Genomic DNA, 24,892 nt, shown 5'->3' on the forward strand with positions numbered 1-24,892 from the left:
CTACTTTGAATAATACCTCACACCAACTTCCAAAAATGTCTAGAAAACTGAATGATGCAGATTTATGAACTGACATATGAAAGCTAAGGTAGATTCCTTTGGCTTTGTCAGTACGAGACTGCAAAGCTTCAATACAAACCTAAATATGAGAGACACGATAGAAGGACAAACAGACTCACAGACTTAAAACCAACACACTGGACCCTGTAATCTTATTGAGCAGCATAAAAACATGATAAAAAGTATAGCCTTAAATAACTGATAATGCACTATACTAGTAGAGTTCAGAAACTGAACCATATAAACGTATTGACATATACACCATACCTATCTCGTTATATATGACAATCTCATAAAAACATCCATATGGAAATTTAAAAAAATTCTCTTCTTTTTTTTGTAGTATCACATTTTTGTTATAACAGGTGCTCTTTGTCAAGTACATTGTATGTGTTCACTTGTTAAATTTCAAACTAAAAATAATGTATGGTCTACCTCTATATTTTGTTTCTTTTCTTTAAATTTACACTTCAAAATATAACTATATTTATCACCATTCTTAGTTATCATCTTTTGCCTATATCATATCTTCTACGTAGAACACCAATACTGCTAAAACTTCATGGAAGTTTCCCCATTTATCCTGCCAATAGTTCAGCTGACTCAGATCACTCGGAACCAAAACATGCCTGTTAGTCAACCTTCAAATCTGACTGATATTATCTCAAACAATTTTTAATTAAGATTTAATGTTAAATTTTCACATGGTCAACTCTATTCAGTGATACAACACTGAGTCCAGACTATGACATATCGGTATAAATATTGATTCTCTGAAGGTGTACAGAAAACCACCATCTTGTCAGTCAAGTTTGCAGAAGCTTTTACCCAAATGAATGGTAAGTACTTAAAAATTGTGTTATGTTTTTAAAGCTTTTTTGTCATCAGCACTTTTTTTTTAAATTTTGCTTGACTGAAATGCAGAATTTTTAAAAAGACATTTAAAAATTTTGGCATCGGACAGAAAAGTATGGATTGCAAACGTGTCGGAGGTTTGGCATTATTTTGAATTATACATTAAACTGCAATATTTTTTAAATAAAATGTCAGGAAATCTTGGTGTCACACAGGAAGCTGACAGGACTTACAAAGGTAAAAAAAAAAAAAAAAAAAAAAAAAATCACCCCTTTTTTGCTATGAAAATTATCCCAGTGGATACTTTCACTTTTCAAACATATCATTAAATGTACACCATATCAACTCATATGACATGTCCTATGTTACATTTTAAGAACTTAAATCTGTAAAATAACAATTTTCTTTTCAAAAGTACATGCAAAATTGTTTAAAATGAAAACTATTTTAATACATGCACACCTATCTTTGCATTCAAGAATATAAGTAATTTTGTCAAAAATCTATTCACAGTCGTTTAATCAAATTTAATTCATAATAAGATCAGCCTATATAAGCAGTAACTCCATTCAAGTAGAACCAGTGTTATGTAAACCCCTATTGATGAAATTCAAAAGTACTTAAAAGTCCTGCCGGTTATTCAATAAGATCAATATGTATCATTCAGCTTGCTTAAAATCTATATCCATTTAAATAACAGTAGGTTAAACCTATATTTCTGCCATGATCAGTGTTTTATTCTGGCAGTTGAATTATAATTTGTGAAAAGGGTGAATATCTTTGGAGGGTTTTCTGCGAAAAGTTCATTCAATATTTGCATGCATGGCGACCTCAAACAGCACGATGACAGGTAAGTAACATTTTAATCTGTTTTTACAGTTATAAAATAGTGGTATAATGTTTCCAACGAATGGCTTTCCCGTTATCTTTCCCACCTGAGTGATTATAGGTGGACAAGCTCGGAACAGGTGAATTCTTAATTCAGTTTTGGTGAGCCTTTGAGAATGATAAAAGCAAGTATCAGGTAAATAAGTAAAATTTTGCTCTTCATTCAAAATTTGCAAAATCCTCAATTTGTGCATGAATTCTTAAACTTAAACCTCCAGGCCTACACCTTGAATTTTTTACAATGGTTCAAAAATGTTTATTACATTTAAAAATTATGTAAATTTTCTTTGATTCTTTTCTATACATGTATAATTTATCACCCAAAATTAAACTGATTTGACAGTTAGCCAAACTTTCACAAACATTTATCGTATTTCACATTTACAAACCTGACATGGGAGAACCTACAAGAATGGCAGAAATTTGGGGGGGGGGACTTTGATGATGCCCCTTATACCAATGATTGGATTTTTTCGGTTGCTGGTTACTTTAAAGTGTACAAAATGCTTTGAAATGATACCTACCAAAAATCTCATTCAAAGCAGCTTAAAAAATACAATTCTAATATCATTCAAATCTTTTATCCTAGGCTATACTTCATTTCTCAATCATCTAGAAATATTCTTACAAATTCTGTTACCAGAAACAAAATGGTTCTTGAAAAAAAACTTAATGCATGTTGTTGGATGGCCATTAATTGATCCCTTTCCCACACCATACACTGTAGGTCTTTCTAAATACTAATATCAATTGTTCCATTACCTAATATAATAAAATAAACAAATTCTTTCCTGGGTCATTGGATACATCCAATTTCCCTTTCCTTTTTTCTCCCACAGTGTAAATATGCCTCAAGGATTTTTTCTAGATATTGATTACCCAACCTGTGGTATAAGTACATAGTCTTCATTATGAAATATTGATTAAAACAGAATTAAATATATGATGAACCAAGCTGACATTATAAACATGGATTATAATCCATTCTGTAATTAATACAATATTGAATAATCTAGACAATGATACAGGAAATCCATTGATATTATTATTTATAATTATTGTGCATTTAACTCAAATCAATTTCTGTACACACACTTTGCAGTCCCCTACCATAAAATTATAATAAATGAGCTATTCTTTTCTTAAAAGAAAGATACAACCACACCCTCTTTTTGGGTGTTCCTAGTCCCATATATCTGTAGCAAAATAAGATAAAAATGGAAGAAAAAAAAGGGATCTACATGAATTTCAATACTGTACAAACAAAATTACTTAAAATCCTCAAAGTGCTGTTTACCTTTTTGACAGACAGGGCTATTCCATGACACCCTTCAAAGAAGACAAGTATAAAAAAGACACATATAAAGGTTTCTGTCTAGTTAGAGGTTTCATTATTATTATTGTAACACAGGTACCTCTGGTTTTGTAGGAGGTACTTTTTATCATTTTGTTTAATAAAAATGTATGAAATTTTAAAATTCTGGAGGTACCTTATAGTAGTTTAGAAGGGTAAAAGTACCTGGTACTGCCTCTAAATGAAAGACCTGCTAGTACAATACAGGCTCTACTTTCCATTTGCAGAAGGTACCAACCAAACTAAATCACCCCTGTACCAAGGAAAAACAATGACCAGGATATTTTTGTCTATATTCATTAAACCATTTATTTATTTACAACAAATTTAGCAATCTAAAGTGAAACCAAAAAAATAAAAAAATACAACATCTGCCTCCTAAACCTCCCCTCAACGAAAGGGTAAATATACTTATGTAGGTATGAACAGTCTTATTACATCTATATCCACTTATTACTTGTTTTTTTCTTTTGCTCCTTAAAGGTGAATGGGTCATTTCAAACAGGAACATTGCTTCTATAATTTTCAGTAATGTCAAGTCATCAAATAACATAAGGACTGTTTTACAGTGGATAAAACATAAGTATATCTGATATTTCAGTGGATAAAATGAGAACAATAATGGAAACAATTTTCCATAATTTCCCAAATTATACATAGAATTTTCTCCCACATAAGAATATCTATTAAATAAACTAACTATTGTCAGGCAATAATCCTATTATCTCAGGTGTAAATCACATCCAGAAAAACCTGGACAATCACTGATAAAACCAGGACAATAGTATTTGGACAATTATTCATATGGAGTTATCCAATATTACAGCTTTGTAATTATCCTTCTGAACAACAACCCTGAAAACTACCTAATCCAATGTTTGAACTAATGGTCCTATCAAAACGTTGACATGCTGCCAAATCTCTACACACAAAAATAAAAACTTGGTGATTTAAATGAATAAATAAACACGATTCAACAGATCAGCTCAAAAACTCAAAACTTTCACTGAATATTAACGTGGGTTGATAAAATCTCTGGTCATACAGGGAGAAACTTGGAACCTCTATATGTACTTGAAAGGTAGGAAAGACATCTCATTTTTATTCAGCTTTTCATTTTGTGAATAAGTTGGTCTTTTTTTTGTGTACTTTAAAATTGTTAAGACTTATTCAATTTACCTTACTTTACTCAAGTCATTTAAATTAGCATCAATAGATGTTGCAAACACTTTTTTTCACACATTTTCAATTATAATTTATGTATTTGTGAATTAATAGCAGTTTAATTCAATGTCAGGTATTCTAACCAAAAAAAAAATGTCCTCAAAGAGTTAAATAAACTTAATATTCCTTGCATTACAAGTATATAGTTCAATTATTGTATAAAATTTTTTACTAAAAATCTAAAGAAATACATTGTATCATCATTTTGAGATGAGCATTTGAAAATTGAAACATCATAATAATATGTACCAGTATTGTTTTTTTGTTTTTTTTTAAATTTGTTTTTTAAAATGAACAAAACAATTACTCTATAAATCAGGTGGAAAATTAAAACTTTTCATTTAAAATGAATGTCAAAGTTTTCTGATGCATGCACATACCGTGCAAATTTATCTACACTTCCATGCATGCCAGTACAAATATATACCGTTATATATTTATCAACAGTTATTGGGGTTGTTTAAATATATGTGCATTTAGGTAAATATACCTTAGTATTATAACACTTCCTGCTGAAACAAAACATCTATTGTGACTACAAATGAATGTCATTAACTATATGGACAAATACATCACTATAGCCTAAGCAATGTTTTTACACCCTTTTAAAATTCTTTAACATTTCAAGATATTGTTTACACAAGGTGCTTGATAAAAGCCTTAACATTTTTACAAGTAACACAGTTTATATACTTGGCCATATCATTGTGCTTTTATCCCCTGGTCACTATTTATGGAAATATACAAAAATATTGAATTAAGATATAAGCCAAAACACTTTAACTATCTTGACTTAATAAAGGATTGGGACACATTAACAATGACCTCAACTTTTGTAGACCATCACCAAATGATAAACAAAACTTAAGCCAAAAGGCTAACAGTGATTTACTCCATAATCTTGTGATCAAATTTATTAGAATTCCTACCATTGGGATGTCGTAACTATTTCCAACTTCAAACATACTGTTTCATACAAGTGAGATCATTTTTTCAATTGTAAAAATTGTAGTACGCCTCTCATAGAAAAGATGCAGAAACAAGGGGGAGGGGTTAAAAATTCATGTTTTAATTGATAACAAAAAATGTCAAATTTTCATGCTTTTTTCCCTCTACCTAAATATGCAGCATTCCTGACTTAGTGTATCTTACTTAAAAACAAACAATAGCCCAAACTTATAAAGGTCACGATTTTTCTCCTCCATTAATTTGGCTGTTAAATTTCAATTTTATAAAACATTGAAGGAGAGAATTTCCATTTTATTGCTGTTATTTAAGAAAAAAATCACTGCCAATATATTTAAAAAAAATACATATTATTCCTTTTATGGTCCATTGGATATCATATCAAACAAGTGAATTATGTAGTCAAATTTAAACCTCTTTGTAAATTTCTGCTAGTTAATATCTAATTAAGGACCAGTCCATATTAAAGTTAGACACTACCAATAGTAGAGGTGATTCATGGTGTTAAAAAAAAACCCACCGAACAAACAATGTGTTTTAGGTCTACATGTGCTATATTTTTACGTACTGATAGTCCTTTCTGTATTCAGATCTGTACTTTTAAGAGAATCCTACTTTCATCTCCCATAAAAATCAACCAAATCAAACCAAACCAAGGATGATAATTCTCACAACAAACCAAACCAAGGATAATAATTCTCACATCAAACCAAACCAAGGATGATAATTCTTACATCAAACCAAACCAAGGATGATAATTCTCACAACAAACCAAACCAAGGGTGATAATTCTCACATCAAACCAATCCAAGGATGATGATTCTTACATCAAACCAAACCAAGGATGATAATTCTCACAATAAACCAAACCAAGGATGATAATTCTCACATCAAACCAAACCAAGGATGATAATTCTCACATCAAACCAAACCAAGGATGATAATTCTCACAACAAACCAAACAAAGGATGATAATTCTCACATCAAACCAAACCAAGGATGATAATTCTCACAAAGTGTTGATTTCTAATTTATATTTATTTAACTTTTATCTCAGAAGTACACCAACCAAATGACAAACTAAGACTATATACTAAGTGGTTAGTCTTAATGTGCCATAAAAAAATTCTATAGATTATAAAGTTTAGTGGTCTGACACTGTTTCTGAATTAAAAATGAAAGTGAGTTTGTTAGGCATGATTCACCTCCTTTTTGATTTATCCTATTTTTTATTAAAAATTTATTGAAGATCACTTATTTGTCACTCCATTGTATGTTAACCAATAGAGCAGTATGATATTTGCCTAGAATCTGGATGGACAACCATTGGAATAAAACATCCAGCAATTATTTTTTACAAGGCCAACTAATTTTAATCATTACGTTTTCATTCATCCTGTCAATATTAAGTAGGAAAGGTTAACACATTTTTGACATTATATTTCATTCTTGTTGATTTTTCATCCCAATTGAAAATCCTTCTTTTCTGACACCTTACAACAGACAAATACAATCATTAACAGATAAAATATGTTCATTTACCTTCTGAATCATTTACGAACCTTCTTTCTTTATTTTAACATTTACAACATTGAAAGTAACCATAAGGATGAGTAAAGAATACAGTCAATCTAGGTTAATACTGGATATGTACATATACTGGATAACAATCGGACATCTAACAATTATTTGAAATGGCCTAATATGAAATAAAATGCAACAAATAAGAAATTTGTTTATCAAGTAAGGTTCCCACCTGTTTAAATTATAAATTAATTAAGTGTAAGACATTAGAAAATTGAGTTTTGAACTGACATGTATCAATAATAAACATTTACGAGGGGAACATATATATAAAATACCAGTACATTTTGTTTCTGGATACAATACATTGTTAATTTTTTTCTAGTTCGTTAAAAGTTCATTAGTTCAAAGAATTTAAAATCCATGGATTTGATGAAGGCATGTTAGAACCTAATGATAGTTATACAATTCATGAGAGATATACAGTTCATGACTTGACTATAAATCATCCCCAAAATTAGTAACCCATTAACGATAGTGCAATTAATTTATCATATTGGAACACACTATGTAATATTTCAATACTATTCTTTATACTTGTAGAAGTAATGGAGCTTGAGCAGACAGAACTTGTTATCCCACAGCAGTATCTGTGCTGTCGTATCTGTGACGAGGAATTCAAACAACCACGCTTTCTACCATGTTTACATACATTCTGTGACAGTTGTATAACAGGACACATCAATAAATCAATTGATGACGACAACTACTTCCCTTGTCCTATCTGTGCAACAGAGATTAAAAATGAGCAAGATGTTGCTCCACTGCAGGAAAATATACTGGCACGACGACTTTCAAAAGTTTCAAGTTCAACAAACTTAAAACCTCAAACACTTTGTTGGTATTGCAAAAACGCTGGTAATTTCATCGATGCTGTTGCTGTCTGCGAAGAATGTGACAATTCAGCTTTATGTGCAACTTGTACTGAGTCACATAAAACAACAGCAGAAACCCAAGATCATAATCTCATTTCAATTGACGAATACGAGGCTCGCGTTGAAAAGAAACAGGAAGACGGGCTAAGCCAGAATGATCATGTGATCCAACAGTGTTGTGATCTCTATGATGCTATGGATATTGGTGCAATGTTTTGTGTGGATTGTGACTTGTTGATTTGTGCAGACTGCCATGTAAATAACCATGGTGACCATCGGTGTGCCGAACTCACTGCAGTTGCAGGTCATTTTGAAAGCAAGATTAAGGATCCCCTCGATGAATTAAGTAATGATGAAAAGGAACTTAATGATGCATTACACCAGTTAGATGAAAGTAAACAAATGATTGAAAGTCAGACTATTAAATTACATGAAGTTGTAAGGAAACGAACAAAGTTCTTAACTGATTTGATACAAGAGTATGAAAAAATGCTTATACAGGAAGTAAACAAAAGGAATACACTTAAAATGGATGAAATCTCAAACAGAAAGTATGATATTAAAATGCATTTACAGTCCATAAATGGTGTGAAAGAGTTCACTGAAAATCTGCTCAGCTATGGATCTTACGAAGAAAAAGTTTTCCTACGAAAGAAAGTGGGTTATAGAATTCGCGAACTGTGTGAAGAATCTCTCGCAACTGATGAGGTTGAAACATTAACATTAAGATTAACCAAACCTAATGTTACCGTGGAAACCATCTGCAACATGTTTGGAGAACTTACAGAAAGAGAGATAAATTCAAATACTGATGGGAACCAGACTAATTCCAATGCAGACATTTACCCACTGAATATTGAAAATGGACATGGGAGTGACACAGCTGAAAACAATGATCCTGAGCTTATTGAAATATTTAACCATGCTCATGATAGCCAATATAACAGTGGGTCAGACACTGAAATGTTTAGTGCAAGCAATAGTAACAATAGTGAGGGTTTCAAAAATGTCAAATTCAATGAGGACATTGAAAAGGCAGAATTTGAAGCAGAACATTTTTTTGAGCTAGGGGAACCTAAGAGAGAAACTGAATTGCCAACAGCAATACAAAGAGAGTGCATCAAAGGCATTGGAATAAATAGCAAAGGGGACATGATAGTAGGCACAACATCCTCTGGTTCCCAGATGATTTATGTGCTTGAGAAAAGAGGGATAGTAAAAGGTACAGTACCAGTCAATAATGGATGGAATATTCACTCTGTTGCAAGTGATGGTAAGGTTGCTATGACAATTCCAAGAGGAGATAATCGATTCAAAGTGCGAGTGTTAGAAAATGATGGAACAGGACATATTCTCTCAGATAGTAACATTGAAAGTTTTGGACTGAACTTTGTAACAGCTGACAAAAACGGGAACATCATTGTTACATCAAATCGCTATGCTAAGCTTAGGAGTCATCATGGCAAATCGGCCAAGTCAGGTGGCAACATCGCATTTTATAGTAAAGATGGCCTGTTGACCAAGAGAGTTACAAATGAGGACTTTCACGAGTTCAATCTATACTTACTGGAAAAACCTCAATGTGTTGCCGTTGACAACAGTCATGACCTTTTGGTTGTGACTGACCCTGGCAGCAATACTGTTATTGCATTTAATTTGAAAGGGGAACTTATTTTCGAGTATGGAAACACAGACACTGATGGTGAAATCTACCAAGGGCCAGACCTAGTCAGTATTGACAAGTTTGGTAACATTGTAGTAACGGACAAGCGAGAGGGTCGTATTGACATTCTGAGTAGCAAGGGACAATTAAAAAAGTCCCTCCTACTGGATGACATACCACGCTTTGTGGGAACATTGCCAGACAAGCTGCTGGTGATCATAATGCCAGAAGGAACAATGAAATACTATGAGTATCTCTGAAAGTGTTTCATGATCACATTCACATGTGCCATTTTGTAGTCTTTCTAAGGATTCAAGTCTTTCCCTTTTGTAGAGTGTAGAAAGGTAGCTAGGTGACTTAACTATTTTTCAGACACTCGGTCCAATACTAATATTAGCCTCCAAGCCGAAGACTGGTAGCTTTAAGTAAGGGCTAGTGAAAGGTTACTCAACAGTAGCCCAATGGACATCAATACTCTTGTTTCATCTACAGTTTTAGTTCAGGGCCAGTTTATTTTCTATCACTCCTAGATCTGTAGATCAGTGTGCTTAAGTACCTAGAGTCAAAGCAAGGAAGTAGTATCAATTCTCATAGTTCGTTTGAGGTATTACAGAATTGATTCGGTCATAACTAATTAAATTCAGAACATTTTTATGATTATCACCTAAAAACTGGTAATTTAAACACTATTTAAAATATTAGTTCAATGTCAGAAACTTACTCCCTTCAACATGTACATGTAGAAGCACAGACTTTTTTTCATGTTAGACTTTAATGTCCGAGTTTGAATTATTCTTTTTAGAACTGTTTCATATTTCGACTGATTGATAGTCATTTTGTGACATCAGATAGTATATTTCACATCTCAGGAGTATACATAGTATATTGGTCAAGGAAAGCTGTATCATTCATTTTAAAAACCTATGATTGAGTAAATTATGATAATGAATGAATTAATACTACAGATGGTTATATACCAATAACATTTATAATACTGTCACTCCCATCCCCTCCATCAGATCAAGGTGTAACTACTCAAATTATTACCTTCAGAAAAAGTATTTATTCTTAATATTATTGCTATAGGAGAGTCGTAAAATATATATAATACTTTTCCAAGGTCATTGAACCTCTTACTAAATTTAACTATACAAGAATTCTTTGATGTTTAAAATTTTACACATAAATTCTGGACCATATTTCAGTGTACATTCCATTTGATCTATAGACACAAGGGCTTATTTCATATAATTGCAACCTTTAATGTAATCTGTCAAAATCTTAGAGCATTTAATTGGAAACTACACATAAAAACATTCGAGAATTATGAATATATAGGTCACGTAAACTTTGATATAAATTTTATCAAATTTTCTGCTTGAACAATTCCCTATTTAATTGGTCTACAATGAGTCCTATTCATTTACAATCACACTTTAAATCAAGTGAACAGGAAATTTAGTCATAAAACTTTTGAAGCACTTAACTCTAATAACTGAGATACTTTAAGTGGAAATAATAAAAACTCTGACAACCATACATTAAGATTGTTTTAGACTTTGACAAAAATAACACTTGATGGTCGAATATTTTTTTTGCAAAAATGCTACAATTAGTTAACTTCTTTCATCTTTGGAGTATTACATCCCCCATATTAATAGTTAAATGCTAATATTTCCAGCAGTAACTTCATTTTATTTCTAAACATAATATTTCTAAGAAATAGCCTTGTTACCCTTACAAATCTATGTCTAATAAGTTAAACCAGAACATAATGATAAAACAATTTGAAAAATTTCAAAACAATGGCTTCAAAATATCAAAATCTGGAACCCAGTATTTCCTGTAAAAAGTAACCTAATTGACACATACTTATAATTCAGTTCATAATTGTTATCTATCCTGAATTAATTGACAGATAAAAAAAATCATTAAATTTTGCTGCAAGTGACATTAACAGACTGCAAAAAATGTCAATTCCGAATGATCGGAATCAAATATATACATGAAATTGATGGAATTTTATATCTTATAAACAATGTAATACTTCTCCATAGCAACTCCTTTGCAAACATTTTACATATTAATCCCAAGACAATAAAATCAAAGTATTGGTTAGGCAATAGAATAATCCTTGCTGTGAAAATCGATGAAACAATTACATTAAAAGTACAAATAAAACAGATTACAGTGACATGCTCCACTTCTTCCATCATCAAAATTTCAATACAAAAACTATTGAAATTTCATAAGTAAAGGTTTTAATTTTAAAGTTTACTTGAAAATTTAGGCGAAACAAAGATAGCAAACTTCAATGCATTTTCAGTGGTTTAAAGACCTATTTTTACACCTTTTCATCAATATCCTGTAAATTACAAATTCAATATCCTAGTACACTAATGTTTATTGATTTTCATATTAAGTCAGGACAGTTATGACAGATAATAGGAACATCCTCTGCAATAAAATTGCAGTCTTCCTGAGAAAGTAATTACCTTTTACAATTAAATCAGGAAAGATATAAAAAATTAACATGTGTATAACTAATCTTTGACATTACAATAAAAAAATAACCCTTGATAAGTAATTTTGCGTCGAAACTTTAAAGATTATTTCCTTTTTTTCATATGGAAAATTGTTCTCACTCAATAAAATTAATATTTTTGTAATGCTTTATTCAACAGTCTGTTCCTTAATAAAGCTACAAGCTTCTACATTACAACTGAACATTTTCCTCTAAACAATAAAAATTATGTCTACAGCTTCAGATATATAAATGAGTACAAGTTTCTTCAATATTTATACAAATGGTGTCTTTTACAGGAATTATTCTGTTTTTATTTGAAGAATTAAATATAAAAGAGAATCATTGCACCTCCGATTTTAAATTCTTTGGAAAATTTTACTTTTTAGACTTTTAAGTTTAAAATGGGTCAAGCGCAAAACACTGTCATTATGAAACATACTGTCTGACCCAAAGACATACACAGGCAAAATTATTTCACATGATTTTCATTTGAATTGAGAAAATAAACTAAGTGACAGAGTTCACGTGAAATTTGGGTGAATGGAGCCTTCACATGAAATTCACACAAAATGTTCACATGAAATCTGTGTTTAGTGAATTTCACATGAAAATCATGTAAATTTCATGTGAATTTCACATAAATTTCACGTGAAGCTTGATTAACATGAATTTCACGTGAAAAATATTTGCCTGCGTATCATTGTCAAATTTTGGTTTTGGTTAGACAAGTCGGAAATCTATTACCTAAAGACTGAAAATACTTAAATCAATTTATTAAAATATCACATTATTATTTATGTGGTAGGTACTTTACATCAATGTGTCTACAATGTTAAGTGAAAAACAATAATTTTCTTTTCTTAAGGCTTCAAAAAGCAAGTCAATAACTTTAAATGTCCTTGGGACATAAAAATCCAGAGGTCAAGGACAAAACAGTCTTAATGGATTTTGTTCAGTCATCATTTATGCAACATAAAACCTTACATAGATTCATTTTTGTCTCTGTCATTTCATGCTCATAAAAAGATATAGTCAAGAACTGCTTGTTGTTCTCTTTTTATAGCCTCCAGAACCACATGCTGTCTATTTATAGCTTCCAAAACAACATGCTGTCTATTTATAGCTTCCAGAACAACATGCTGTCTATTTGTTCAAGAACTGCAATTTTCGTAGTCTATAAATAGCTTAGAAAACTGCACATTGTTTTCTATTTGTAGCTTCCAGGACTGCATTTACTTAATACTAAGTAGTAGTATTGTTATGACTGTGATAACTGTTAGAATTCTCATGTTTACGCTGAAATTGTTAGTGTTTTTAAAGATTCTTTTTTTTGTTACAAATTTTTCAATGTTTTAATAGCTGTTAGAAGGGAACAGGATGTTCACGTTTCATAGTGTTTGTCATAGGAAGTAAAGGTTGGGATTTATAGATTATATTAAAAATTGTTTGAAAATAAAACGTCATCTGGTTTGACAATTCATTCAGAAAAAGCATAGCGCATACACTTGTATTAGTATGAGCAGTTAAATGGTTTGCTCAAAATGGGATGGGTAATCACATATGTAATAAGAAAAGTTTGCATTCAGAAAAAAACTTATGTGTGCAGTTCAAGTACAGCATTTAGTACCTACAAATATTAATACTACAATGTCTTTGACCTCAAATAAAGTACTAGAAAGTCAATACATAAATAAACGTTTTTGATATTTTATTCACAAAGAATATGACAATATCGTCTAGCAATTTGAACAAATTATTCTATACATAACAAATTCCTATGACAAACACCGTCATTTAGTAATGCTCAGTTTTCTTGTTTGAGTTTATTTTTATATCAGTTCTTAATAAAGTTGTTAAAATATTTGATATTTTATTTATTACAAATCCTATACAAAGAATATGACATTATAAGCCTGACTTAGAACTCTTTGCAAATGCACTTGTATTTGAGTTCTTGTGATAGGACATCATTTCAGTGTTTCATGGTAAGGGAGACAACTACAACTTGCCTAAAACAGCTAAAGATCATGTCATGTTTTTACAAAATATGTTGCTTTTAAGAATAAAATGAATAAAAAACAAAAAACACACAACCAAAAAAATACAGTTCGGGAAAAAACTAACAAAACTAGATACCTTAATTGGCAAATTCAGAAGTAAATTAGCATGAATCATTTTAGAGGGGTCCCATGTGTCAAATCCCCTACATGAATTGACAATGACCAGTGGCCTGTACAAACTGTCCATATGAGTCCAGATGGAAGATTTTTCCAAACTGTCCATATGAGTCCAGATGGAAGATTTTTCCAAACTGTCCAAATGAGTCCAGATGGAAGATTTTTCCCCATGTTTTTGCTAATTGAAGTTTTTTTGAATGACCATTGATCCATGATAATAGGATTCCAAATTTACAACTGAACATTACTATGGCAAGAAGAAAAAAGAAACAGTATGAACTGAAAGTTTAAAAAAACTCACCACTAATTTCAACTTTAAACAAAATAAAAACCATTTCTAATGTATACTGTCAGAAGAAGGATCAACAATATATTAGAGGTAATATTATGGGTAAGGTTTACTACCAGTACTCAAAATTGTGTATGTTTGTCCATTGATTACAGCTATAGGGTACAAAATGAAAGCCCTGGGCAGCGACCTTCCTACTGTTTTGGGGAGGGGGCCTGGGCCCATGTAGTTGGGAAAAAGGGTGCAAAAATTGGGACTTTGGGAAGTAAAAAATAAACATGAAGGCAAAGATGATTTTCTACAGTATTTAAAAACTAATTTGAAATTAAAACCCTTGATGATAACCATTGCGGCTTCCATTGTAGCAAGTCTATGAAGTGATCTCTGAATGACACATTGATACAGTACAGTGGACACCTCACAAATCTTCATTTTATTCATGTTCAAATCTTAATCCTATGTTCCACTGATGTCACAACAGTAATTTGGAAAATTTAGCAAATATTTCTCTTTTGGGAATGGGACCCAAAATAAGGGTTGCAAAATCACTGCTGGAAATTTAAAAATACTACTTATATTTCCAATGTTTCCTGAACTTATCTGGCAGGAGTTACAGGGAACTGTAAAGTAACTTTCTGGAAGCTCCTACTATCTATTATCTAGTCTGAACTCTTGCATGTTATGCTGTGAATACAGGTTGAGTACTTGGTACAATGTGTAATTAAGATGCAAAATTCATGACTTCCAATTAGCTTACTAGTACATACCTCAGGTGCACCTTCAGGACCAGTCAAGCAAGTTGTACAATCATCAGGCTTGAATATGGCATATCCTTCTTTCACAAGGACATCATTGTAACAAATATCATCATCCCCAGATGTGTCTATCAATGTAAGGGACATAACTCTATCCTACAAAAACATTAAACAAGATAAATGTTTGACTGAACTTCTCAATATAAGTTGTCAACTACATAAGGCAGATTTTACAATAAAACTGTATTAATTTGTTGTATCCATCAAAAAAGGAATTGCTGAAACTGTGAAACAGTGTGAAATGAAGTAATGCATTATGTTGTATAATAAAAGGTCTTTCTGAGTAAATAAAAATAAAACTTACCCTGTGTTTATGTTGTTTGTAAGAATTAGAGGGTTTTCAATTTCAAAATATTAGACATTGAATAGACATTAGTACCTACTTGATTGACACTTATTTGGAGTGGAATTTTAAAGTATTATTTATAAGTGGAGCCTAATAACATGGACTAATATTTTAATAAAAAGTCTTCTATGTGTTTTAATCATAATTTTAAGGTATATTTTTATTGGTAAAGGCCAAAGGACTTTCCAGATCAATATCATTGGCTCTTTTAGTTTTTGCGAATGTTACTGCTCTACGTTTCTGTCCAAATCAATGTCACGTGAGCAATATATATTTTCATCTGTAACTCTCCTGTGTAGGAGTTACGATATCGCCCTTTGCAGAAATGGATGCAGAGCCAGTTCCGTCCCATAATGGGAAAGCAAAGAAGGTAAGTTGTCTGTTACATCGTTACACAAGGTCCTTTATTGTATTCTGTCCATCAAAAACACATTCACAACTAAACGTTGAATCAAGAAATGTCATTTAAATGTCACATTAAGAAACTTTTGTTACGATTTTTCATCTCCCAACAAGATTCGACCATATTTTACATACAGTTAAATCTTCTAGTTCATCAAAATACATTTCTTTTAATAATTTGATGCGAACGGTATAAGATGGACAGATTTTTATGCAGCTATCGTTACTATGGGACGTCAATTGAGCGATGCAATTGTCGATCTGTGTCTACTGAGACATGCCTGATCGTCACGAACATTCATAGGAGACATGCACAGTTGTTGTGAACGCCACTTGAAGACAGTTAAGAAAAGAAGTAATGTTGCTAACGTCTTCAGTTGGACATAAAATACAACACCAATTGAATAAATTTCCCAATTAATTTTACAAATATTTTTGTGAGGAACAGTGAAACAAACTACTAATGTTTGTTTATTTACTATTCTTTTTTATTTAAACACATGATTTTGCATTAATTTTGACAAGAAATTGAAAAAAAAACATGCCGTGTTGCTAATGTTATGACAACACATGTATTGGAGTTGCTAATGCTACAAACGAGACTAAAATTTAGTGTTTGGCACTGACAGTTTGATAATCAAGGGTTCCCTGCCTGAAAAATAATCAAATGGCCCAATGCTTGGATTAATCCCTACCATTGTATTAAGCCATGCATGTACGAAGATGAAATATTTGGGGGGGGGGGGAGATTTTTTTTCTGTCCCAAAATTAAACTTAATTAAATTCTTGGGGTTCTTTGATATGCTGAATCTAAACATTTATTTCAAGTTGGTCCAAATTGGGGTCCAAATTGAAACTTTCAACAAAAATTGAATATATGGGGGTTCTTTGATATGCTAAATCTAACCATGTATTTAGGCTAGAAACCACTAATTCCACTTCCCATAGGCTTCTATGCAAATTTCACAATATTCAATGGCTTCTCTGGACTTTACCTTAACTTTAACCTGCAGAGGACTATATATCAACACGATTCTACATATGTCAGCTCACAATCCTCAGAATGGCATGTGGGATTAGCATACTTGCAGTGAAGTACTGGTCACCGGAAGTGAAGTGTCTATAAATAGCATGGGAAATCCCAGTGTTTTCACAATATAGGGGTATATTTAGAAATCATTATGGAGATTAGGCTTCACATCACAAGAAGCAAAATGCACCTATAAAATGTACAAAAATGTTTTTCCTTTCAGAAACTGTTTAAATTTTTTAAATGAGATGTGAACTTATTTCACAGCACTATGAGGAACAGGGGTAATTTCTGTGTAGGACTATTTTTGCGTACGTTCCAAATGCTCATTGGTTGAATTGGTGGACTGTAACCTAAAGAGTCACTTTCTGTCTTAGAAAAAATAAATAACTATACAAGTGTCTTCCTATACACATACTGAATGCATTTGCAAAGTTTCAGTGAAATGTGACAAGCACTTTTTAAAATATTTGATTTTTAAATATAGGGTAACCAAATTGTGCGAACAAAAAAGTGACAATATTCTACCATACTTAACGGCATTAAATATTTGCAAAGAACTTTTTCTGACTTTTCAAATGAAAAAAATCAATCACAACTTGTTTTTTAACAATATTAATAAAGAGATAGCCTTTAAAAGTAATCATTTTCTGAAAAATTGGTCTATTTTTCAAAAATTTATGTCTGACATGCCTCTCCCTTTTTCTTGATCACATGTCAAAAACCCTAAATCTTTAAATTTTCATAAAAGGTGATATCTTTGGCTTTAAATTTGTAAATACAGTGTTTTCACATTAAAACATGACCAGTAAAGGGCACCTAAAGCAAAAAAAGTACTCAAAAATGGATTTTCCATGTTGCCATAGGGAAATGCTTATATGTCCTTAACCGCAGTAATGAAAGTGAGTTTTTCCTCATTTCTAACCAAATTTTTGCTCAAATTTACACAAAACTTGATTTCAAGTGTTGATTACCACAATATTTAGGTAAATATAGCCCTCAAAATTTAATATTTTATATTTTTTACTAAATTTTCTACACTTTTCACAAGATAGGACATAAAAATCAGCCATGAAGATCAATTTTCCATAATTTGGACCTATAACTTAAAAAAATGCATATTATGAAGGATTTTTGTAGTGTATTCCTCTCATAGCAAAGTTTACAAGATCTTCAAGTAGTTTAAAGCTATTCCAAGAAACTTTTCATTTTGCCATGCTTCAGCTTAAGGCTAGAAACTATTAATTCCACTTCCCATAGGCTTCTATGCAAATTTCACAATATTCAATGGCTTCTCTGGACTTTACCTTAACTTTAACCTGCAGAGGACTATATATCAACACGATTCTACATATGTCAGCTCACAATCCTCAGAATGGCATGTGGGGTTAGCAGACTTGCAGTGCAGTACTGGTCACCGGAAATAGTGTCTATAAATAGCATGGGAAATCCCAGTTTTTCCACAAGATAGGGGTATATTTAGAAATCATTATGGAGATTAGGCTTCACATCACAAGAAGCAAAATGCACCTATAAAATGTACAAAAATGTTTTTCCTTTCAGAAACTGTTTAAATTTTTTAAATGAGATGAGAACTTATTTCACAGCACTATGAGGAACAGGGGTAATTTCTGCATAGGACTATTCTTGCGTACGTTCCAATTGCTCATTGGTTGAAATGGAGGTCTGTAACCTTTAGATTTTTTATTTGTGGGCCACGCTATCAAATTGGTTCATGTTATGGTCAAAAGGGTCCAAAATTAAAGTTTGCTTGATTTCATCAAAAATTGAATTATAGGGGTTCCTTGATATGCCATATCTAACCGTGTATTTAGATTTTTAATACAAATGTATTGGGTCCTGTTTTTTAAACTGGCCTAAATTAAGGTCCAAGGGTCCAAAATTTAACTTAGTTTGATTTTAACAAAAATTGAGTATTTGGGGTTTTTTGATATGCTGAATCTAACCATGTATTTAGATTTTTGGGCCCCAAAATCAAATTGGTCCTCATTGAGGTCAAAAGGGTCTACAATTAAACTATGATTTCATCAAAAATTGAATTCTTTGGATTCTTTGATATGCTGAATCTAACCATGTATTTAGATTTTGGATATCGGACCATAATAGGTAAATCAAAAATTTTTTAAGTTCTTAGACCACATTTATTTTGTGTCACCAAGAAAGAAATGCCATTTATGAAGAACTGAGGATTCTTAAAGAAAAAAAATATGCAAGCATATTTATTCGTCGAAATAAAGCATTTCCTAAAGACATCTTAGACAGAAATACACTCAGACCTTTGAAAAGTTATGATAGAAAAAACATTGTCAGATAAGCATTGAAGAATCTGAAAATAAAACCCAGGAAAATAAGAATAGATAAAATACCAAAGACAGTAGAAAATTTAGTATCATCATTCTACCCTAGAATAGCCAGAGTTCTCCCACAGAAGTGATATGCAACAAAATATGGGCCAGGATATTCTCTTCAAATGACCTTGACAGCTGCTTTTAAATTGTTTAAAGAAGAAAACCCTACCATTAATTTTGGATTTTCAAAATTTGTTTCATTAAAGCCAAATGTGTGAGACTATTAACTAAAACTCAATGGAATGTTTGTGTTTGTCCAACATGCTTTAATATCAAATACAAGCCATCATATCTAAACAGAGCTTTTCCTAATAACAAGAAATGAAAAAGAGCTTGCCAAATATTTAATGTGTAGAAAACCAGACGTGATAAGATTCCACCACAGTAACTGTGAATATGGTATTTGTGAAAAGTGTAGTTCACACAGGAAAACACTTGTGCAACATTATCATGTCTTAAGTCAAGGTCAGTTAAGAAATCTGTCCTGGAACCACTGGGAGAGAAAAATGGGATTTGATGTAAGATAAGAAAGTATATATGGTAAAGAAAAGAAGGAAATGTACAACAATGTCTAGAGGAATTGCAGGAAGATGTTGACAAACACAACACAAGGTATATCCCTTGTTAAACGTGTTTTTATTGCTGATTGGCAACAGTTCCAGTTTAACAAAATAAAAGAAAATCTTCCTAAAGATAATGTTTTAATGGTAATGGACTTCGGAAAAAATAGGCTGGTAAGATATTAAGATGAAATCAAATCAGCATATTTTGCTGCCGCTCAGATAACACTACATCCCATATTTCTATTTTATCATTCAAGAGATGTACCAGAATTGATTGCAAGACATTCATTAGTGTTTCTTAGTGATGATATTACACACGACTTAAATGCAGTGGAGTATTTTAAAACCAAATCTCTAGAATTTCTAGAAAAGAAGTCTGTTCCCTATAAGGAAATTATCATTTTTTCTGATGGTTGTGCCGTACAATATAAAAGTAGACACACCTTTGCATAATTAGCACAATCAAATGTTGTAATACAGTGTCATTTCTTTGGAAGTGAACATGGAAAAGTGAATGCAACGGAGAGGTTGCTGCTATAAATAAATCTGTGGATTGTAATAGGAAGACGAGCAATAATAACAAATGCTACAGACATGTATCGTTGGTGCTGTGTGTATATTGTTTTGGATGAACCAGGATCAAAGAGAGATTTTTTTCTTATTGAAAAAAACATTACTGACCATTCTAAAAAAGCAGAAACTGTTTATCCAGTTAAAGGAATAAGACAAATTCATCAGGTTAATGATGATCCCCAGAAACTAGGCGAACTTCATAAAAAAAACAGTGTCCTGTTTCTGTGAATACTGTATAAACAGAGACTATACAAGATGTCTAAATTCTGATTATACTGATATTCATTCAATAAAGATCCAAAATGAAGTAAGAGAATCAAAGAGGCAGACAATTATGCAGGGAATTAAGAACAATGAAAAAAAAAAGAAAATGCAAAAGATGAGATTGGGAATCTTCATAAGAAAGTTGGTCCACAACATGCACAAGAAAAGAAAACTGCAAATAGAAAAAATAAGAAAACAGTATCCTCAAAGCCCAAGGTACCTCTTGTAGAACAGTGCAAACAGGAGAAAATGAAGCTGATGGCAGCAAAACAATAATTAAATTAAACACCAACAACTGAGCACACAGTATTATACAGAAAACAATACTTTAGTTTAAAGCTTCATGAGCTGTAGACTATGAAAGCTTACAAGCATTGTGTACATTTAAATGAAGAATTCAAATAAATAAAAATATTGATAAATGAAGATATCAACATAGTGTCAAATAATTTAGTAGTTGACAAGGATGCATCAAATTTGTTACCCAAAAACAGACTACAGCCAACAAAGTTTGTGAACTATTTGCCAGTATTGGTTTATGGGGATGGCAATTGTCTCCCTCATAGTATCAGCACACTAGTCTTCAGAAATGAAGACAATTATAAGGAAGTGAGAACTAGAATAACTGTTGAGATGTGCATTAATGCAGAATTATATTTGAAAAATGAAACTCTCCTTCAGGAAAATAGTTTCTCAAACAAGGATGCCTCTTGTCTACTGAATACATACATCATGTTTTTAGAGCAATATACACCTGGAGATAGACTCACTCGAAATGTAATCAGAAGACTTTATGAAGAAGTGATGGACTCCTGTAAAAATGGTTCATGAATGGGAATTTGGGAACTCCTTGCAGTGTCATCTATTTTAAATTGTGAATTACTATCAGTTTATCCAGACGTACAAACTGATGTTCTTCAAACTGTACTCAATAGGTGGATTCTTCCACTGAAAGAACAGCATGGTATATGTTCTGCCTCAGCTGCTGTTGTATGGTCATCGACATGACATAACGGATTCATCAATCATTTTGTGCCACTTTTACCTATACATAGACGAGAACCTGAATCACTCAGTCCATAACTCTTAATGAGCTTTGAGGATTCTCATACAAGTTTTAATGAAGATGACAGCTTTATAAAAACCTTTCTTGAAAATGAAATATTTATGAACATTAATAAGAGTGACATTGATGCCATGTCTGAAGTTTTATGTGACCAAGCAGACATAGCTGATGGAAAGTGATGTAAACCCTGGTATAACAGAAGTCATCTCTGATGAGATTAATGTAGAGATCCATTATGACCCAGAGCAGTCAGAAATGCAGTCTGTTGCAGAACTATCAAAAGTCCCTTATTATGAACAACACTCTGTTTCGGAGATTGAAGTGGTAAACACAGGGGTTATGGAACAATCACAAGTCAGGTCACATGTTAAGGAGCAGTCAGAAGTCAAGTCTAATAGTATATGGCAGTCAAATGTCAAGTCTTATGAGTTGGAGCAGTCAGCAATCAAGCCAAATATTATGCAGCAGTCAGAAGTCAAGTCTGTTGGTATGGAGCAGTCAAGTCTAATGGTATTGAGCAATCAGAAGTCCAGTCTAATGGTATGAAGCAGTAAGTCAATTCTGATGTTATAGAAAAGTCATAAGTTCAGTCTGATGGTATGGGGCAGTCAAAAGTAAAGTCTAATGGTATGGAGCAGTCAGAAGTCAAGTCTGATGGTATAGGGCAGTCAGATGTCAAGTCTCACAAGTTGGAGCAGTCAGCAATCAAGTCAAATATTATGCAGCAGTCAGAAGTCAAGTCTGTTGGTGTGGAGCAGTCTGAAGTCAAGTCTGATGGAATGGGGCAGTCAGAAGTAAAGTCTAATGGTATTGAGCAGTCTGAAGTCAAGTCTGATGTTACAGAAGGGTCAGAAGTCAAGTCTTATCGTATGGAGCAGCCACCATTTGAGTCCATTGTAACAGAGAAATCAAGATACTTGAATTGTAAATGTTCTAGTCAAAGTGTTTTCGTTATAACTACTAACCTCAAAGATTATGATCTACAAGAGTCTTGTTTTAAAATAAAATGTATACATTTAATATTTGTGTTTCAAAGATTTACATTAATTACTTGTAGTTCAAAGTTCTAACTTCAAAACTAAAAAAATATAGCCAAATCCAGACAAGGTAACAGAGCTTTAAATAAGGGAAAAATTTATAAGAGCTAATTTACATATATTACATTATTTCAGTAATTTCTTATCTAAAAAGGGAAAGACTATAATGTTTTATAATTTATGATTTATTAATGCTATTTAAAACAGACCTTTTAAAACTGGTGATTATCTGGCCGTCAGTTTTGGAAATAATGTACACCCAGCAGTTGTAAGTTACCAAGTTCATCAAATTGTTTATATTGATGTTATTTTTTTCTTTCCAGATTTTTCAAACTTTATTTAGCCAGACTTAGATTTCTCTGAAAAAATCTGAAAACCATTGTTACATTCTTTTTTTTTGTTACTTTTGGCAAACGAATATTAAATTATTTTACTTTTTTCAGTTGTTTTCCTGTTAGAATCTAGAAATTAGGTTACCGGTATGGTATTAACTTAAGAAATTTAGTTCTTACTCTCATTAAAAAAATAAGATACTTCGAAAATCTTTAAAAGCTTTTCAATTTTCGAAGTTTCATGGTCTTAACGTGGTTCTAATTTGGAAAGACTTAGTATTTCAAAATTCTTTTAAGATTTTCAAGTCATCATATTTATCTAAAAAACAGACTATTATTTTGAAGTGTAGGTCAGGTTATGTTTATTTTGTGTTCATGCCCGAGTCAGCATTGACAGTTGTTAAGCTTTGTGGTTGGGACAATGTTTGGTCTATTAGGTGATTGACCATCTTTATTCCTTCAATTTTTTTTTAAACTTTAATGCTAGATCAAGATATGTATATATATATACATACATTTGTATCAACAGTTTTTATCAATACTTCTTTGTGGTCAGGTATTTTTAGATTAAGATATTTATGTAATTGTTTCATGCACTGAAATCTAGTTAATTATACCTCATGACACAATTTATTCTGTGATCTAATTTATCATGGTACAATTAAAAATGATTTATAACAAAACTTTTTTAACAGCGTTCAGTTTTGATTTTATCTATTGAGAAGTCACTTGTCATAGTTTGAAAAATTTTGTTTCAGGTGTGTGAATGGCCATGGTTTATTTACTATAGAAGTTACAACAGAGGATGGAAGGAGTGCACATTGAAGTATACCATAGCAGCTAATGATGTTACAAGAAAATTAAAACCGCCAAATATAGTAATGAAGGGGTGCTCATTGCAATATATATTTGAAGGTAATATTCTTTTTCCTTTTCAAAGAGCTTCATACCACATCTTCTATTTTTATAATAACAACTTAGTTCATTAATTGCCAAAATCAGTCGAGTTCTTAAAATTGTCAAAATTGGCATTAAAGTCATTGCTCACAGACAACATTACCAAATGGTAAACAAACATTTGATTTTCAGGTCATCATTAAAAGAAGATGGTCACTTGAACTGTTCCTGCTACAATTAATGATAACAACATATCTTTAATTACCATATATACTGAAAGCATTCGGCAAAAAAATCATGTCTTGATTGAAGTAAATTTGAAGGCAGTACTTCAAAACATTTTAAAACTTTTAATAATCATTCATATTTTAAATTTATTCATATACCAATAATATTTTTTATGTATTTTCTTTCAGATGAAGTCCTCCAGAACTAACAAAGACGATAAATTTTTCAAACATTAAAATATTTTTGAGCTTCTAGGCAGTATTTTAGACTTTTGAATGCAAATGCATCATGAATTAAATGGGCAAAGCAATTAAGGTGTTCTGAAGACTACATAAGACTTTCTTTACCACAATCCATGGTGCCCTGTGCAGGTCCGGGTGTTAAAAGAATAGGCCTGCAGCAGTGCTAAGCTTGTCGTAAAAGGCAAATAAATAGTGCCCACAAAACAACTGGGATGTGTGCCCCAGGTGGTTGAATGGGGTACCCCTGGCGTGTTACATGCTGGGGT

General features: G+C 31.8%; 2 protein-coding genes and 1 pseudogene across 5 annotated transcripts in view; 2 read left to right on the forward strand and 1 right to left on the reverse strand.

Annotated features, from left to right (window-relative positions):
- LOC148611084 (tudor domain-containing protein 5-like) overlaps nucleotides 1-24,892 on the reverse strand; it is a 58,956-nt gene that overhangs the window by 13,541 nt on the left and 20,523 nt on the right. Inside the window, exon 13 of the mRNA XM_088591224.1 lies at nucleotides 15,230-15,373. Within this exon, the coding sequence (XP_088447350.1) occupies nucleotides 15,230-15,373 (144 nt within the window). The remainder of the gene's footprint in view (nucleotides 1-15,229; nucleotides 15,374-24,892) is intronic.
- On the forward strand, nucleotides 760-13,857 carry LOC148611085 (E3 ubiquitin-protein ligase TRIM56-like). 4 transcript variants are annotated; one of them, XM_088591200.1, is made up of 2 exons: nucleotides 760-899; nucleotides 7,475-13,857. In XM_088591200.1, exons 1-2 carry the CDS (start codon nucleotides 893-895, stop codon nucleotides 9,727-9,729), a joined length of 2,262 nt encoding a protein of 753 aa, XP_088447326.1. In that variant the 5' UTR covers nucleotides 760-892; the 3' UTR covers nucleotides 9,730-13,857. The 4 variants fall into 4 exon arrangements, with proteins under 4 accessions (XP_088447326.1, XP_088447324.1, XP_088447327.1 ...); XM_088591198.1 differs by lacking the exon at nucleotides 760-899 and adding an exon at nucleotides 1,159-1,765; XM_088591201.1 differs by lacking the exon at nucleotides 760-899 and adding an exon at nucleotides 1,801-1,939.
- On the forward strand, nucleotides 15,949-24,592 carry LOC148611086 (uncharacterized; annotated as a pseudogene).

Source organism: Perna viridis, chromosome 7 (assembly GCF_037379345.1).
Source record: "Perna viridis isolate PV_CMFRI_1.1 ecotype Kerala chromosome 7, ASM3737934v1, whole genome shotgun sequence".
Classification (NCBI taxonomy): domain Eukaryota; kingdom Metazoa; phylum Mollusca; class Bivalvia; order Mytilida; family Mytilidae; genus Perna; species Perna viridis.